A 19,115-nucleotide genomic window follows, 5' to 3' on the forward strand; every position below is an offset into this window, starting at 1 on the left:
GAACAGAGTGTATGTCTGGCTGGGCATACAGATTAAACCTGTCATCATTGAAGGGCGTCAGTGTCAGCTCGTCTGACCTTTATTAAAAACTGCTCGAAATTCTGCCTGGCCGTGGCCGGCAAGGCCCAATCCTGGCCAGTGGCCGTGTCGTGCAGCGCGACACCTCCCCGACTACTGACTGGGAATTTTTTTCTGGAAAAAAAAAACAAATCCTTCGGCGAGGTAGAGGAGTAGTTTCACTGAGACTTTTGATTAACGTGACGGTCACGACGGATCACACCGTCTGAGCCGAGATCTCTTTTTAATGATGGCCCCAATAAATACCGAGATATTTCCGCGCCCAGCACACTCCAGCAGCATGCCGCCCGCCATGTTGCTGTCCGAAAACGTGACGGAATCGGCCGCGCATCGCATCCCATCGTCCTCGTCCAAGCTTTTTGTGCCGACGAACCATGGGCCGTTCCGTCCCGAGGCAGCCGTGCTGGCCGCGTCGCCGGGGGTAGGGGGCAGCTCACGGCGCCGGCGTCGGACAGGCACGCGGCCGCGTGCGCCACGGGAAAGCACCACGAGGAGAAGGCCAAGGCAGGGGAGGGGAAGCCGATAGGCGGGGGAAAGCGACGCGACGGGCTGGTTTCGATTTGAATAGTAGCGGGGGCGTGCAAGTTGCATCCAGCGCGGGTGGGGGGAGAAGGGAAGGTTCCCGTCGCCTGGCTCGGTCGGCATGTGAATTGCGCGGGTGCCCCACTTGGCCCGGCCGGCGATAGACTATTGCCAGCGACGGCATATATATTATACTTTACTTCAAAAATATATATATTAAGTACACTTGTATAATAATCCACGCGTTTGGAATTTTGGATCTGGACCAAACTGGTGGTGGTGCGTGCCCCCTCTCCGAAAGGCAATGGCGCGTACGCGGTTTTGGGGGCACGTTTTCGTGGTGCCCGTTTGGACCACTTTTGAATTTTCTCGAGCAATAAACTACTACTGTTAGCAGTGGAGTACTGTACCGATTTGAGTCTGTGGTTGGAGTTTCGTTTGTGATTTTCTTCTTCCTATTTTCATGTTTCACTCTTGTTTCTTGAGCTCATAATTTTTTTTAAAAAAAAAGGTCGGGCACGTTTTCTACAGGGAAAATATAACAACGCTTGGAAGGCACAAATTGACGAATTGTTCGATCTCCCATCTTTCTATCGAAATGTTACAAACTTACAAGAGCAAAGCGCTCTTGTTAAACAGAAGAGGCAAACAAGAATACATCTCTACAATTCCCCGTCTCTGTAAGAGCAATGAGCAAATGCTCCGGCTCTGTTCGATCAAATCCAATCCGATTACAACCCCAGGAACCCGCCCAATTAAATCACTACTAGTGCTAGTCAATCCCCCAGCATGTGCAGGTGCAACCCGGCGAGCTCCAAAATCACAGCGCGATGGCGAGGCGGTCGGCGTCCGCGCTCCCGAGCCCGAGCCAGGCAGCCGGCTTCTTCTTCTCGGCCTCCTCCGCCGGGGACGGGCGGCTGTAGGGCGCGCGCTCGACGAGGCGGTCCTTGCGCTTGGCGAGGAACCGCTGCAGCGACGCCTTCCTGGCGATGGGCATGTCGTCGCGCGGGGCCGGGGCCGCCGCCCGCTCGGCGCCGGCGGCCAGGCGCATGACCTCGGCCGCCTTCTCCGCCGGGAAGTCCTCGAACACGACCACCCGCCCGCCGTAGAAGATGGTGAGCGGCGCCGCCGTGGACGCGGGCCCGGCCGCCTCCTCCCCTCTCACCGCGGCGGCGGCGGCTGGCTCCTGCTCGGCGCCGACGTCCGCGCCGGGCATGAGGCTCAGCGTCGTCGCCGGCGCGCGCGGGGCCGGGGCCGGGGCGGCCGCCATCATCTGCTCCGCCTTCACGTATTGGCTGAGCACGCCGCAGGCGAGCGCGAACCTCCTGCTCTTGCCCTCCGCTGCAGCCATGGCCGTATCAATCGAGACTGCTTCTCTTCTTCTACTTCTCCTTCTCTTGCGTCGCCGCGGTCTTGGCTTAGCTTCTTCCTCCTCTTCTCTCGGATGCTCCTGCGCTTGTGCTGCTGCTTGCTCGATGGTGCGGTGACCGGTGTGAGTTGACGGGGGGCGCGGGGAGCCGTGTTTTATAGGAGGTCTGGGGGGCAAAGGAGACGTGAGCCCGGCGCGGTGGTGGTGCTGGGCACGAAGAACACGTGATTCTTGTGGCTGGGGCGGAGCAGGTGTGGTGGGACGGTCGCTGGGCGCTGGCGGGATGGAGACGTGCGGAAAGGGAATTGCCTACTAATGTATGGTTAGTTTATTCCTTGGCCGAGAGGTGCGGGTGCGGCGGTGCGGCCCAGTTGGTGAGCTTCACGCGGGGCCAAAAGAAAAAAACGTGGTTGGGGGTTTTCGGACATTCTTTTGGCGGAGGGATGCATGATCTCTTTTAGGGGGAAAAAAGCGGGGCGTCTATTTGCATTGCGCGCGGCTCGGCTGGCCGCGATTCCATCGCAGAAGCCGCCCCACTGCTGCTCCCCCGTCTTCCCCCGCCATCCCCGGCTCCGGCGCCGTCGCCACCGCCGCCGCCACTAACCAAGCTCGCCGCCGCGCCGCCCGTCCATCGTCGTCACCTTCTCCTCACCCCCACCGTCCACCGGATGTCCGGCCCTGCCCGGCTAGCGGCGTGGGAGCGCCGCCTCGCCCTCCGCCGGCCAACCCGCCACCTCCGCCGGGCCGCCGCCGCCCCCGGCCCCTCCTCTAGAACCGCCGGCCATGGAAGCCCCGGCAACCCGGAACCCTAAAGTTCCGCCACCTCGACCCCCAACCCGGCCACCGGCGACCTCGCCGGTGGCCGTTCCGCCCACCTACCGCCCCTCCCCGACCACCCCTCCCCCTCCACCCTCCCCCAAGCTCGCCGGCTGCCGCGCCCCCTCCCCAGGCTGGAGGTAGAAGATGAACAGGGCGGGCGCCGCGCGTGTTCTGCGATGCGTCGCTAGGAAATCGCGCGCGCGATGAATAGACTTTGCGGGAAAAAACTACTACTATATGCAAACGATCTACGGTTTCTTTCCTGCAAATCGAGACATTTTTTTGTGCTCATAGGTATACCCTGGAAATACGATGTTGGAATGGAGACATTTTCACCGGCGTATGCATGAAACACAAAAGCATGTTCGACCCGTGTGAATTCCGTGTCAATTTCAACCATAAAATATTCCAATCTTGTTATAAGAAGGATAGATCCGATCCCATATAACGAAAGTGTGGCTAGGTGCATTTCACTTACGAATGGATGTACTCGAGCAGAGCAGCTAAGGAATGCTGCCATACTGCCCCTCGTAGCCTGCTAATTTTGTTAATCTACTATTTTTCGCACCTTATTTGCTCGCTCAACACAACAGGTGCTCTCTTCTCCTGCGCTTGGGCTGCTGGGGGAATGGGAGGCGTAATCGTGGGCTGCAACTAGCGTGCTGCTAATTGGGTAGTCTTGGGTCACGCTGGAGAGTGCTCGGATTTGCCTACAAAAAGCCGGGTTCGGCTGACTGACCGCTACGGTATAGTGTGGCTCCGTCACTGGGCGCTCATACCGGCCGATCAGGAAGGCACCGAGCTTCCTGCGTCTCTGCTGATGACGGGACCGGACAGCACCCGGCTGGCCTCGTCGAGGCGGCGCGACGGTAGCGCTGACCTTGAAGTCGAGCACGGGGAGGGGAGGCGCGCCCAGTGCTCGGAGAGCGTGGCGGTAGCCCGGGCCGAGCGGGTCGTCGAGAAACACGCCGGCGGCGGCGCAGAGGCGGACGCGCGCCTGGCGTCGTCCCGCAACAGGGTATCGATCTGAGCACGGGGGGCTTCGTTCGACGTGCATGAGCAGGACTGGCGGAGCGCGTTCAGGAGCATTTCCTTCAAGGAACCGTGCCCATACGAGAGCCATTCCAACAAGAGACTCCAGCCCGTGACCGTGCCAACCAATGCCCCCGCCCCCTCGGCATTTTTGACGTGCGCTCTAGTCATTGGATTTGGATCACGAGGTTGGTCGTGGTTGGCACTACTCTGCTCGCTGGCTCACCCCAGCGGTGGCGTGACTGCGTGAGGCCCGGGCTATTTCCTTGCCTTTCGATCCTTTTCCCCCCTCCTCTTGCACCGCCGTTCTGTTCTGCCTTTTAAGTATAGTTCTTATCCACACGCTCTGAATAATCATCATCCATCTGCCCGTTGGGAAGAAGAGAGGATTATGTACGTGGTTCTTAATCGCTTACGCTCTCTTGCCACAAAAAAAAAAACGGAGGCAGGCCTGCAACGCACCTGCGCGCTACAGTAGATAGACACACAAAATAAACACATTCGCATGCTGCTGCTGCTGCTCCGTCCGTCCGTATATCATCACAGCAGAATCGCGCTGAAAAGGATCGGAAACCGTACGGCCTCCACACCTTTTGGGCCCTGCAAATGCGTGCACGGCAACCCCCCTACTGCCCCGCTCATGGTCAGGGCTATTTTTACCGACCGGTCCCCTGAAACCGTCGGGTCCGGTTCTGGTAAACCGGACCGATTTGACCGAAAATCGGTAAAAACTGGTTAAAATCAAATTTCAAACTATAGACGCCCGTTCAATCGGTTTCCACCGATTAGCCAACTGGTTTGACTCGAAAACCGGTCCGGTTTGAGTGGAAACCGGCCCGTTGAATAAAAAAACCGACTTTGTTTAAAATTTGAATTTTTGTATAACATGTTTTTAGCTTAAATGAATCATCTAACCCTCTTTTGTACTACTTTTACATTAATATAATGTATAACATGTTTTGCATTGTATTTGTATACTTTTGTATGCACGCTTTTTTTGTTTAACTTCAAATGCCCGCAAAGTATACTAAATGAATGAATATTTGAAAAAAAATTGACACTATTAGATTCGTCGCAACTTGAAATATTTTTAGGAATTTTTTAGAGTTATTTCATTTTTTAATTTAAATTTAAATTTTAAATTTGAGCCGATTTGAAACCGCCCCAAACCGGAACCGGTTTGGACCGGTTTGACCGATTACCGCGGTATCCGGACCGGTTTCGGTACCGGTTTCGGTCTGTAAATTTAACCCTGCTCATGGTTCACGAGAAAGATCTCCGGCCGGGGGCCTCACGCCCATACCACCCCATCCATTATTCCCCCTCCGGCCCTCCCCCTCTCTAGACGACCGATTTTTCCGGTGTTGGGATCACGAGGCGAGTTCGATTAGATAAGACCACAATTATATTATATATAAATATAAATATATCCGGCTGGTAAGTCCTGTGGTGGTGGAGTGAGTGGAGGAGATACTAGTATATATCAGCGTCATGTGCGATGACGGAGCACGTTTTCGTGAGCGACGGGGAGCAGGGACAGCGACGTGCACGCACCCCGTCCACCTGTCGCGCGCTCGGAGGAGGAGCCAGGCAGCCACGACGGCGCAAGTAACCCTCTGGGAGCAAGGGAGGAAGATGCCGCGCGGGGCCGGCACCATGCGCCAGAAATTTATTTCGGTCACATGGGCGGCAACGTTGCAGTGCAAGAAACTGTGGTGCCACCACCTGTTGTTGGTTTTCCTAGCTTGGCATTAAATGGAAATGAGGACCCTGTTCCTCAGGACCAAATAGAACCTGTTGCCATGAATGAGGGGGAGCAACAACAGCCTCCTGTGCAAGAAATACCAATCGCAGTGGCCCCGAGAAGGTCCCAAAGAACTAGAAAACCAGCTATTTCTAAAGACTATGAAGTCTATCATAGTGAAGAAATACAGAATGAGGGTGATCCCACCTCTTTTGAAGAAGCCATGAAAAGCGCCAATTCATCCAAATGGTTTGCAGCCATGGAAGATGAAATGAGATCCATGAATACCAATAAAGTTTGGGACTTAGAAGAAATTCCCAAAGGAGCCAAAACAGTAGGCTGCAAGTGGGTCTACAAAACGAAATGTGACTCCAAAGGGAACATAGAAAGATATAAAGCACGGCTCGTGGCAAAAGGTTTCACGCAAAGAGAAGGAATAGATTACAATGAGACATTCTCTCCGGTCTCATGTAAAGACTCTTTCAGAATAATAATGGCCTTAGTGGCACATTATGATTTAGAATTGCATCAGATGGATGTGAAAACGGCATTTCTAAATGGGGATTTGTATGAAGATGTCTACATGGCACAGCCCAAAGGTTTTGTCATGGAAGGCAAAGAAAATTTAGGATGCCGCTTGAGAAAATCGATTTATGGCTTGAAGCAAGCCTCGAGGCAGTGGTACTTGAAATTTGATGAAACAATTAGAAAGTTTGGATTTAAAGAAAATGAAGAGGACAATTGTATTTATGCGAAATTCAAGAACGGAAAATTTATTTTCCTCATCTTGTATGTGGATGACATTCTGCTAGCTAGCAGTGATGTTAATCTACTACTGGAGACAAAGAAATTCTTGTCCTCAAAATTTGATATGAAAGATCTTGGTGAAGCTTCGTTCGTCTTAGGAATTGAGATTCACCGAGATAGAAGAAGAGGGGTTTTAGGATTATCACAGAAAGCATACTTAGAAAAGATATTAAAGAAATATGGTATGCATGCGAGCAAGCCCACACCTGCTCCAATAGTCAAGGGCGACAGTTTCGGGAAACATCAGTGTCCCAAGAACCAGTATGAGCTCGAGCAAATGAAGGCAGTGCCTTATGCTTCGGCTGTCGGAAGCTTACAGTATGCACAAGTATGCACACGCCCTGACTTAAGTTTCGTTACCGGGGTACTTGGCAGATACCAGAGTAATCCAGGCATAGAGCACTGGAAAATGGTAAAGAAAGCTTTGCGCTATGTGAGGGGCACAACTGGCCTCATGCTAACATATAGAAAATCAGAAACTTTAGAAATAGAAGGGTATTCAGATTCAGATTTTGCAGGAGATGCAGATGATAGAAAGTCCACATCTGGATACATCTTCACTCTTGCAAAAGGAGCAATATCGTGGAAAAGCTCCAAACAGACAGTTACAGCATCCTCCACGATGTATGCTGAATTTGTGGCATGTTATGAGGCCTCGGGGCAGGTCACACGGCTAAAGAAATTCGTACCCGGATTGAAAGTGGTCGACAGCATAGAAAAACCACTGAAATTATACTGCGACAACGAGCCAGCAGTATTCTATGCTCATAACAACAAGTCGAGTGGTGCTGCCAAACACATCGACATCAAGTTTTATGTTGTTAAGGAGCAAGTCCAGGATCAAACTATTTGTCTAGAACATATCAGAACGAACAAGATGTTAGCGGATCCGCTTACAAAAGGCCTACCACCCAATGTGTTCAGAGAACACTTAGCCGGCATGGGTTTAAGGGAAAGCCTATGATTCCTGGACAAAGAGGGCCCTAGAATAAGAATCTGTTTCAGACCGGAAAGGTGATTGTGGCTGTTAATCTGACAGTAATAATTATCATGACGAGGCACGCCCTATACACTGATCTGCGATGGGATGGATAAACTCAGATACAGAACAAGAATAAGAACATTGAGAGATCAAGGGGGAGAATGTTGGAATTGATCTCCAACGGCCAGATCCAAAGATCTGGCCAATCCCTTGATTTGCGCCCTGATCGGGGGCATTCAGCCAAACATGGCTGGTGGGCCCCCGTCGCCCGCGCTATAAAGAATAGGGAGAGGGCCCGGGGCACGTGATCCCAAGTTCACCGCCGTCACAACCCTCTCCCACAGTCCCTACCGATCTAGGGTTAGCGCGAGGCCGACGGGAAGCTCCGCCACCGCGACCACGACGTCCTCCGCCTCCAACCCCGTCATCGGCCAGTGCCGGTGGAGGCCTGAAGGACGTCGGGACTTGCGTCGTCCACTGCCGCCGCCGGATCAGCGCCTCGAAGAGCCGGACTTCCTCGCCTCCATCCTCGGCTCCATCGACGCGATGGCGCTCACCGGCAATGGCTCCTCTGCATCCACTCCCGCGGATGGTCTGTGTCTCTCATCCACCTATCTCTCTTTCTCTGTCTATCTCTTGTACTAGGTCTAGAATGAATCACTTGATATTACACCTAGAACTTGTACCCCAGTACTCGATTCGTACACTAGATGTGATCCTAGTCTAGAAACAGAGAAGAAAACAACCTAACACGAGTTGCTTGTGACCGAAATCGTGATGTCTTTGTTAAAATTTTATTTTGTACAAAAATATAATGGTTCGGTCGCAGCCGCCTGCGACTCCGATCCTCATGTGTCGTTGACATTTCCGCAATGATTCTGGGTGCCGCGGTGTTGGAATTTAAAAATTCAAAGTAAACGGGAGCTGGAGTCATGCATGTTTGCCCGGCCGTCACAAAGGCATGCTTTATTTTCCTTTTTTATTAAATATAAAGGAAAAATCCGGCCTCTAGCATTCACAACAAAACCAGCAGCTCACAGAATGCATGCTGGTACCAGGTCAGCAATCCAGGAGCCCAAGAATGACTCGGCCACATTCGCCTTTCTCCCGCGCTTGCTTCCATGTCGGTTCTTGGTTGCTGAGCACTGAAGAAGAATTAGACTAACAGCGAGAAAGAATTGAATTAGCAGCAAGGACGGCACAGTAGAAGTTCAAGATGTTTATCGGCAGTTAATGGAAATTGTTGGGTAGATTCTCGGTCTGAAAAAAAAAGGGCACAGGTGGTGAAGGACAGCCGGTTGATGGTGCTAATAACAAAGTAATAATGGGAGGAGGCACAGCGAACGCTTATATTAGAACCGGAGACAGGAGGAGGTGCGTGGTCGCTTCTGAAGTTTGAATGTGAGAGCTCGCTGATGGTCAGAGGCTGATGAAGAATTCTAGGAGCGTTGGGTCTTATTTCAACAGTCCGGTGATGTGGAGCCTAGTTTTTTGCTGACTGATTTAATTATACAGAGATCATTGCAAATGCCAAGCATGGCTTACACGAGTAATGAAGGAAAGAACCAACGACCAACAAGTAAGGCACAAGGTTGTTCTGATACGTGTGGTCGTGTGGAATCCGAGATGCAATGCATACTGAATACGTTATACACGGTATGACTTCATGTTCAACCAAAGAGACCTGTAATAGCCAAAGACACATGGGACTGATTCTTGACGAGCTAGGCAGCGCTGGCGTATTTGCTTTGATCTACATGGGCCAACTCTCCAAACACGCATGATGCATGCACACCTGACAAGTGGAATTGTATTCAGCTTCATCAAGGGTCTGCCGCCGGGCCGCCAGGCAGACGTGGAGAGGAGGACAAGAGAGAAGGCCGATAGAACTTGCTCTCCGTCCTCTCCCTCCAGTTCTAGGCTGTCTAGCCATTAGCCAATCATCCTTCCATTCCAACTCTGAGTTTTGACCACGTACACGCGCAACGTGCCGCGACGCCGACCGACCGATGCGTTTATAGCTAAGCTTAATGCGCCACATGTTTCCAAGTTTTGTCGGGGCCGTGCTGCTTTGAAACGGTAAACATAGACGTCGCCCCAAAGTCTCGCTGAAGGCGACGCGTAACGACTGCACTACACACCCATGCGCGCACGTTTCTTCTTTCTTCCGCCGTGTTCGATCGTGAAGGATAGTACGACTTGACGAGTGGGGTGGTTCAGCTGGGTCTGGTTCGATCGTGCGGGCGAGTTGCGTGTGATCGAAATCCTGATGTCCTTGATCCTTGTTATGTTGACATTCCCGCTATGATTCTGCGAGCTGCATGCGGTGCTGGAATTTAAAAATTTAAAGTAAACGGAAGCTTGTTTACCAGTCGTGTTTGTAGTAATATATACGGTTGATCAAATATATAATCTATTACTAAAGCGAGTAAAGTTTTCACCTAAATTTTTTAGTTTGGCATGTTGTTTTGGTCCGCTTGTGTTATTGACAGCTACGGTGGGTCTCGATCCACCCGTATGTGAGTCGGACCAACTCCCTCCGTCCACAACTCGATCACGTAAATCCCTATAAATTAACACACGAGCACCAACACATATTCGGTATTTATACCAACTTTGTCCGTAGCAACGCACGGGTATAATTTCCTAGTAATGTTAATTTTAGGAACAGAGTAACAACATCTCTAATCTAACAAAAAAAATCATCTCAGAACTATTTGCGCCGTGGAGGAAGCAGTATTCCCATCATTTATTAGCTCGCTTAGCAAGACGTCCCTCTCCTTGTCGCTCCATCGGCACTCTACCGTTGACGCCACCACTTCCCACTTCCAAAGCCCCTCGTTTTGGATGTGTCCATGCTTGAACAACGCAACATTCTTGAGCGCCTTGCATGCATTCGTGAGGAACCTCGCAAAGTGAACTTGCGTCCCTGTCCCCTGAAAGCCAAGGATCACCACCTCCCTTAGCACATGGTGCTTGAAGCACGAAGGCGGCTCAGGGATTGCTGGACCGAACGTCGTTTCCCAGGAGTTGTGATCGGCAACATGAACATTTAGGGTGTCGAGGTGAGGTGCGGCCTCCAAGAGATGTCCCAATGCAAGAACGAGGCATGTCAACTTGGACCAGCCGCCTCAGACTACCCAACGGCATGCGAAGGTCTGGCACGATCCACATCTCTGGGCCCGTGAACCGAACGACAAATGTATCCAAATTTGAGAAACGGCTCGAGAAGTTGAGACGAGAGCACTCATTTCGTGGGCCGAGAAAGGCAGCGTACCACGGACCTGGTCCTACGTTGGGATCGTCGTAGAAGCTGAGGTTGAAGTGGCTGAGGCGTGGCAGAGAATCGATGATAAACTCCACTGGAGCACCCGACCAAGCTAACCTCTGAAGCTTGGGTAGAGAACCAAGCGTGACCACGTTGAATCTACAAGCATCTATGACAAGCTCTGTGATCCGTGAGTCAGGCGCATCAATGGATACCTTCCCCCGGAATAGGCAAGACTTCAGGTGCAGCACCTCTAGCATGGGGCACGCCCGGATGACGCGCTGGTAGAGGCGCGACGACTTGGGCAAGCCTTGCAAGACAAGCACGGCGAGCGAGCTGAATGCCTGCGGTGCGCGGGAAGGGCTGCTGCCGTCACGGGCGGCGAGCGGCACGCAGTTGATCAGGCGTAGTCTCTTGAGGCTGCCGAAGGACTTGGATTCCTCCAAGGAATGGTGGGAAAATCTGTAGGGAATAATGCCGTTGCATGGGGTCGGCTTGACGACGAGGATCTCCAGGTCTTGGATTCCCCAGTCACCGATGGCCTTGGCGATTAGGCGACTGAACGGGCCAGAGTTGTGCGTGGGGAACAGCTCCAGAATTAGAGTCTGGGCTCTCCGGCTGATGTCCGCGTCCGGTCCAAGAAGCTGCTCAGGGAGCTGGCCAAGGATCGCATGGCCTGGCGCTCGTACCGGCCGATGAACTCGTCCAGCTTTCTGATCAGGGAAGCGCGCTTCCCGCGGTCCAGGGCGTCGAGGCGGCGCCTGAGGTGCCCGTGGTAACGCTCCGGGAGGACATCGCCGACCCTGAACTCGAGCACGGGGAGCTCGCGCGGGAGGCGCGCCCAGCGTTTGGAGAGCGCGGCGGTGGCGAGCGCCGCGCGGGTGTCGAGGCGGCGGATGATGAGGTGGAGCACGTCGTCTGGGAGCGTGCTGAGGCGGTCCTCGCCGCCCGCGGCGCAGAGGCGGTTGTGCGCCTCGCGGCGCGCGACCCAGTGGTCGTGCGCGGACAGCGCTGCGTCAGCCATATCACGATCCGTCGGTCCAACTGCTGCCGTTCGACCAGTGGAGGGTGGCAAACGGGTGTTGGATCGAACGAGTCTCGGTGGAGTAACAATATACTAGGTGACTCCCCGCGTGTTGCTGCCGCATTTAAGAGACCTTTTTGATAAATTATAATAAAAATATAATAATTTTTTAAATAAAACTCTATGGATAAGTGAGAGCTCTCTTGCCGGTTTATAAAAAATATAATAGTAAATCTTCAGGTAAGAAAAAAATATAATAGTAAATCTCGAGATCATCCGTGCATTTTAAGGTATCAGGAATTTGACAACATGGTGCTCTTTGTCATTGTCACTTGTCAACGTGTTGAGTTGTGAATCACGAAGCTACTCCATCCGTTATAAATCATAACCAATAACTTTATCCAGAGTCAAGTTGTTGTAGCTTTGATCAAGTTTCTAAGAAAATATTATCATATTTATAGTACAAAATAAGTGCATTATTATCAAGACATACTTCATGGTTGAACAAATGATATCAATAGGTGATACCCCGCGCGTTACTGCGAGATTTTTAAAACTAAATTTTAAGGTGAAATTTGAATATAGAAACATTAAGGTAATTGCATGGCAACATTCACAGAAAATCGGTGAAAAACATAGTGGGTTTTAATTGCATGTGATAGTGCATTGCTGAGATGGACAGTTTGCATATTAAGAGAAATCTCTAGTGGGGACCAACTATATAGGTTTTATAGATACTCCGTGCGTCGACGAAGAAGAGAACCAGTCGGAGTCAGAGTCGGGGGCGGTCGGGGTCCGAGTCGGAGTTCTTTTGTTCAGGAAGCGGCAGAATCATCCTTGGGGCCGGCCGGTCGATCGCGTCGCTGGTCACCTGAAGCACAGTGACGATGGCGCCAGGCGAATGGGAACGAAGTGGAGTCGGGGCGACTCGACAGTCGACGAAAGACGGCGAGGCCGCCGACGGATAATGCAGGGCGGACGGATGCACATCGAAGGGTAGGCACCATCTGGCCTACTGTAGCAGGTTGGCATACTACGTCGGCTGAATATATGAAGTGCTAGTTCAGGTCTGAAACTCCGTCCATGAATCTGTACAGCGCAAATGGAAACCACTTCGCAAAGATAATGTGAACGCTACAAATGGAAACCACGTCATGAAGTTTATGTGAATGCAAATGTCAATGGAGCCTTCAATAGTACGCTAATACGGAGACGACTCTACTTCAGTTTCTTTCATCTGTTATTCTGTTTCAGTCATAAACAAAAGGTTTAAGACTCGTTTAGTACACTGGTGACCAGATCGAATTCGACAAAGGATCCAGGAGAACAATAGAGCCAGGAAGGTAAGGAACAACTATGTACAAAGGAAAATGGGAACACGAATAACTCAGCATGGAACTGCTAGTAATTAAACACTGAGTGCCAGATGCTCCGAGATAGCTATGCAACCGTGTAGGACACATCAAGCAAAGTAAAAGAGAATACATTTTCTGTTTGAAGAAATCCTAGCCGACTTCTAGATAGCTCTGCAACTGTGTACACCTTCAGTCCGAATCTTCTGATTCCGAAGGCAAGTAATCTGAATCCTTGTTCTTGTCGTCAGGTTCAGACTCTGACTCAGAATAAAGATCGTCCATAAAATCAGTATTCTGCGAGTGTAATTCATCATCATCTTCCTCCTCATCGTCCTCAGGCAGGGAGAAATCTGAATCAGACTCATCCTCTGATTCGGCATCTTGATCAGCTCCTTCCTCTTCTTCCTCACTAAAGAATTCTGGGAAACGGTACCAATCTTCAGGTTCCATTTCTCCATCATCTTCAGACGGACTGTATTCACCATCTACTTCTCCCGCCTCGTCCTCGTCCTCCTCTTCGTCAGGCTCTTCTTCCTCTTTAGTGAAGTACTCTGGAAACTGCAGTCACTCGTCGTTTTTGTGACGGAACCGCCAAATTAAAACTCTAAATTAAGCATAATGGCCGTCATTTGAACACATCAGGCGCATTTGCTTAATGGTTTAATTTGACGGTCCTTTCTCAACCCACGGCCCGATCGAAACAACACCGGTAGTCCCATACGAAGACGGGCGCAGATGATACAAGCACGACAATTACTTGAAAATATAAAGAGGTACACGCGATAGAAACTTTAAGTTTTACAAACCGAGTTCAAATATACAAAAGCTTGCATAATTTACATGAATTAAATAATTTACAACTATAACCAAAGTTCAGAAGGATAAGAAAAACTATAACTACATTAACCTCACTGGTTCAGGTTCATTACAACCAGTCAGACCGGTACACCTCACCGGTCAGACCGGTGCTCAACGGCCTACCCCAACCACCGGTCAGACCGGTCCACTGACCGATCAGACCGGTCTGACAAAACCGAGGGCTGCACACTCTGCCCTCAAGTGTGCGACCCGCCACAACCCTATCCTAAGGGTCTCTCCACGACCTGCCACCCCTCTGCATTGTGGCAGATGAACTTGGCACAGCAGGGGCAGAAGTCAATGTCCTGGGGTTCTGAAATAATATGGGTAGCAACAAACCCTGAGCATCTAATACTCAGCAAGACTTACCCGACCAGTGGGTATAACTTAGCCCACATGCCTAGACATGCAAGGCTTTCTGGCTGGTGGTTGGTTTTGCAGAAAAAGACGACTAAAGTAACTCCTTACTTTTATTATTTTAGCTCCAGATTCTATGTAAATCAACCATAATCTAAGCATTTGCATAACCCAACTATAGCAGACATGGTAGAGCATTAAATAATAGTGCAATGTACTCATCATCATATATATAATCATCCTGCTATCATAAAACTACGATGTGACGCAGTTGATCAAGGTGCTCATATCCGAGAGCGACTGACGGCGAATCGATCCGATTTAACCTTACAAAGTGAATCTAACCAACACAGCATGCGTATGCCCCGTCGGACCACACACACCAACCATTCCCCCCCCCCCCACCTCGAACTACAGGAAGCAGACCAACGACATATGGTCAGCCGAGCTCAACGTGAGACCACCAAAAGTAAACATATGCATCCACATTTCTCTGCGACTACTCAACTACCCCAGGAATTGGGTGCGGGTTCCTGTACTTTTGAAGCAAGGCAGTACTCGGCTTACCAGTTTTGACTACCTCCTACTCCCGGCATGCGGCTAGTACAATTCAAACATGATCAGCAGGGCCAATAACGGTATGGTCCTTAACTGACTCAGACGGGACTAAGACAACCAAGAACTCTGTCCTACTGCCATACCTATATATCATCATCAATTCCCGTCCGGTCTCAAAATTCCATGCATTCTATATCAATTTCAACAGCTCATGTATTGGAATATAAATATATCTCATAACTCGCGAGTAACCGGAAATTACTCGACTTCTAAATATCCTATATCTCGCGAGTGACATGAAATCACTCGACTTCTACTGATAACTATTAAGCATAGCATTTCTATCGTCCTATACATACTAGTATAACTCAAGGAAACCTAAGGATCATGCAACAAGGGTTCCAAACAATTTCTAAACTTAATGCACAAGTAATAGAGACATATATATGTGTCATAATTTGAAATAATAGGACATGCATCGGGGCTTGCCTTCTGGCTGCTGCTCAGTACTAGGGTGAACTGGGCCTTGGGACGTGTGATCAGAAATCTCCTGCTGCGGCGCTTGCTCTTGCGGCTCCTGTGGCTCCGCGATCACCTCATAAACCACCCCCTCCGCTGCGGATGCTACACGTATGCATATGATATAAGCCAATGTAAATATGATGTGCAACTTTAAAATAAATAACCATTGAACGAGTATACTACTAATGATTTATATTACTTCAAGCAGTTCTGATAAAAAAACCGGTGGCACCGGATTTCCAAAACCGGTGGCACTGGTTTCGGCACCGGTCAAGCTAAAACCGGTGGCACCGGTTTCGGCCTGTGGCGCACAACTTGGTGCACAGCGCCCAGAACGGAAGAAGGGAGGGCTTGGGAAGGTTGAGGGGGATGCTGTGATACTTACCCCATGCTTAGTTTGCACGGCAAAGGCCGGAGAATGGAGATCGACGCGTGAGGAAGTGGTTTCGGCCGTGGAACGGCTCAAATGAGCTCGGGGATGGGTGGAGGATGAGGCGAGGTAGGTTTGGGTGGGAGGAATCGACGTACGATGACCGGAGACGGCCGGACGGCGATGGGGGCGGCTCAACCTTTAGCTAGGGCACGGGAGGAGGAGGAGAATGGAGGAGAGAGAGTCACGGCGCCCAAAGGGGATAAGTGAGGCAGGGATAAGGCGACGCGTGGCAAGCCGAGATGTGTGCTCTGCCCCTGACCCGCGGAAAAAACCGGTGGCACTTGTTTCCAAAACCGGTGGCACCGGTTTTGGTCCAGTCAGACAGAAAAATGCTTAGCTAAGGGTTTTGGTCGTGTAAGTTTAACTAATGGCTGTGATTAGCTTAATTCTAGGTGATTAACACCTGATGTGTTACAGTTTTCCTCATCTTCGCTCTGTGATGGACAGTATTCTTCCTCTTCTTCACTTGAGCACTCTGGTAATACTACTCCATCATCATTGTCCGCTTCTTCATCAGAAATCTCATGCCAGTCGTCGTCTGCATTCTCCTCTCCACCATCATCTGATGAAGACAAATATGAATCTGAATTTGAGTCTGAATCTTCACTGTCTTGACCAGCTTCAACATGATCACTCTCTTCCTCATCTTCCTCACTAAAGAATTCCGGGAATCGATACCACTTGTCACTGTCGGTTTCTCCATCATCTTCAGATGGGCTATATTCACCATCTACGACTCCCTCCTCGTCCTTGTCCTCCTCCTCGTCCTCCTCTTCCTCCTCCTCTTCGTCAGGCCCTTCTTCCTCTTCAGTGAAGTACTCTGGAAACTGCAGCCACTCGTCGTTTTCCTCATCTTCGCTCTGTGATGGACAATATTCTTCCTCTTCTTCACTTGAGCACTCTGAAAATACTACTCCATCATTACTGTCCGCTTCTTCATCAGAAATCTCATGCTAGTCATCGTCTGCATCATCCTCTCCACCATCATCTGATGCAGACAAACCTGAATCTGAATCTGAGTCTGAATCTTCATTGTCTTGATCAGCTTCAACATGATCACTCTCTTCCTCATCTTCCTCACTAAAGAATTCCGGGAATTGATACCACTTGTCACTGTCGGTTTCTCCATCATCTTCAGACGGGCTGTATTCACCATCTGCAACTCCCTCCTCATCCTCCTCTTCCTCCTCATCTTCGTCAGGTTCTTCTTCCTCTTCAGTGAAGTACTCTGGAAACTGCAGCCACTCATCGTTTTCCTCATCTTCGCTCTGTGATGGACAGTATTCTTCCTCTTCCTCTTGATGTTCCTGTTCCGCTTCTTCTTGTTCTTCCTCTTCCTCTTCCTCTTCATGTTCCTCTTCTTCTTGTTCTACCTCTTCCTCTTCTTGATACTTCATTCTGTCAATATTGGCTGCCACCTTTGTTGATTCTTCATTTTTTCCTTGAAATGCTGCTGATCCTTCCCCTTCTTCTGCGGCTACTGCTTCATATAATGCTGATCCTGCATCTTAATCTTCCTCCTCGCTGAAGTAATCATCATTCTCCTCTTCTTCAGAGAAGTCATTGTCATCCAACTTCTCTTTTTCTGCCTCATCATTTTCCAGAATACAGATAAGGGCTGCCTGCTTGTACAATTGATCTTGGTAGAATTGGAAATTTCTCCGCCTTCCCTCTCGAAGAATCTGAGCCCTGATGTCTCGGGTTGCTATGTTAGAGAGAGCAAGCTGAACAACATTGGGGTCTAGGTGGGTTAGCTCCTCAACACTTCTGATAGTGACCCTTCTTAAGGGAGCCTGACCTTTGGTTCCAGACTCTTGAGGACTTCTATCTGGGTCATCACGTCCATCATCAAAAGACTTTTCACCATCTTGTCTTCCTTCTTTTTTATTTCCACTCTTCAAAGTTGAGTTACCCTTTGTCGTGGTGTGCAAACCCACAGCCAGGTGGCGTAGTGCACCCGCCTAAACCCAAAGAGTGAGTACTCGGGGGTTAGCTAGGATTAGTCCAATCTAGATGCAAGAACACGATGAACACAGCTGGTTTAGAGTGGTTCGGGCCGCCGGAGCGTAATACCCTATGTCCACTGTGTGTTGTATTGCTTGTGCTCTCATGAGGTTGAGAACGGGATTGTTCGGAGTGAATCTGAGCTTGTGTTGTGTCTGGCTTTACTTGGCCTTAGAGAGTGTCGAGTGAGTCTAGAGTGTGCAGCGAGCGCCTCCCTTTTATATCTCAAGGGAGGCGCGTACATGGCCGTTGAGTCCCCGACAGGTGGGCCCAACAATGTTGTATTTAATACGAATGGCCTAGCGCTATTATGGTGCTACGCCTAGGAAAGATCTTATTCCGGGATTTCCTTGCTTTGCCCGTGGGAATCTTCCGTCCGGCATAGCCATGCCCTGTCTTGTCGAAACGGCGCCAGGGCATAGCTTGCGGCGCAGCTTGCCGTAGCCTGCCGCGTAGCTGAACGGGCCGTGTAGCTTGCAGCGTAGGCGGTATGATGAAAGGGTGACGTGCCGTCGTATCCATTTAATGCGGCAGACGGCCTCTGCGCGGATGCGGCGCATGCGGCTGCACTGTGTACCTCGGTAATATGCGGTCTACAGTGAGGCCTGACAAAAGCTGTCCCGCGTGCCGCGGCGGCAGAGCACGCCTCAACCACCCGCATTGAATGCGGTGGGTGGGCGAGTCTTCTAGCGGAAGACTCGCGCCCGCGCCTGCGCCTGCGGGACACGTGGTGCCCCCGGACCCCGCCCCGGCGGTATATTGGTTTTACGCGCGTGGGAGGTCCGGACGGACGCGGGGAGGTCCCGGACCTATATGGGGGTTCCGAGCCCTCGGCTGTTGGCGCGGAGCTTCCCCTCCTCAGGGACACGTGGCATCACCGGACCCGTTCCCAGAGCGGAAACGGGTCCGGGGCCGTTGGCCTGGTGAGGTAAGAGCCGGCCCCTGGGGCCCGGCTGCTCCGCCCCTTAGGGCATAGTTATGGATGACTACGCAAGTCCTGCCTTGCTGCAGTAGGAGTGGGTATCCCTGCTACAGGGTACCGACACCCTTGCTTCTAGCTTCAATTTGATTGTCGCTCTTTGCTCCTCTTGTTCTGCCAGATCTTGTTAATGGTGTAGATGTGATACACACCTCCATTCCACGCATCTGCAAAACCACAAGTAAAAGTAGGATGACATTCTAATGTGGAAAATATGTTAAGTTCTTCAAATGCCAGATAAGGTCATGCACAAAAGCGACATGCTACATGTCTAATGAAAGAGAATGTGCGAGATATGTTAAAGTTCTTCAAATGCCAGGGAAGGGCAAGCACAAAAGCTACATGTCATGTGTCTATAGTATCCTATAAATCTCACTATTTATATCTGAGGTACAAGTAAATTT

The 19,115-nt window shown here is 50.6% G+C and overlaps 2 protein-coding genes and 1 pseudogene across 2 annotated transcripts; all 3 read right to left on the reverse strand.

Annotated features, from left to right (window-relative positions):
- Positions 1-1,162: 1,162 nt before the first annotated feature.
- Positions 1,163-2,116, reverse strand: LOC120647106 (protein TIFY 11b-like). Its single transcript, XM_039923731.1, has one exon. It carries the CDS (start codon positions 1,949-1,951, stop codon positions 1,421-1,423), a length of 531 nt encoding a protein of 176 aa, XP_039779665.1. The 5' UTR covers positions 1,952-2,116; the 3' UTR covers positions 1,163-1,420.
- A 7,939-nt stretch (positions 2,117-10,055) lies between these two features.
- Positions 10,056-11,645, reverse strand: LOC120648248 (annotated as a pseudogene).
- A 1,544-nt stretch (positions 11,646-13,189) lies between these two features.
- LOC120648249 (glutamic acid-rich protein-like) lies at positions 13,190-16,884 on the reverse strand. The gene is made up of 5 exons (XM_039924978.1): positions 16,732-16,884; positions 16,144-16,378; positions 15,263-15,397; positions 14,104-14,171; positions 13,190-13,558 (listed from the first exon to the last, which is right to left on the reverse strand). Exons 1-5 carry the CDS (start codon positions 16,882-16,884, stop codon positions 13,190-13,192), a joined length of 960 nt encoding a protein of 319 aa, XP_039780912.1.
- Between the last annotated feature and the right edge of the window lie 2,231 nt (positions 16,885-19,115).

This window comes from Panicum virgatum, chromosome 9K, assembly GCF_016808335.1.
Source record: "Panicum virgatum strain AP13 chromosome 9K, P.virgatum_v5, whole genome shotgun sequence".
Classification (NCBI taxonomy): domain Eukaryota; kingdom Viridiplantae; phylum Streptophyta; class Magnoliopsida; order Poales; family Poaceae; genus Panicum; species Panicum virgatum.

What these genes read in the sequence shown, in the direction of transcription:
- LOC120647106 (XM_039923731.1), bottom strand. Translation starts at nt 1,951, where the DNA reads ATGGCTGCAGCGGAGGGCAAGAGCAGGAGGTTCGCGCTCGCCTGCGGC.
- LOC120648249 (XM_039924978.1), bottom strand. Translation starts at nt 16,884, where the DNA reads ATGGTGAATACAGCCCGTCTGAAGATGATGGAGAAACCGACAGTGACA. An exon ending in AGACTCAGATTCAGATTCAG is followed by an intron (nt 16,379 to 16,731) that starts GTTTGTCTGCAT and finishes TTCTTTAGTGAG; the next exon opens with GAAGATGAGGAAGAGAGTGA. An exon ending in TACTGAGCAGCAGCCAGAAG is followed by an intron (nt 14,172 to 15,262) that starts GCAAGCCCCGAT and finishes ATATTATTTCAG; the next exon opens with AACCCCAGGACATTGACTTC.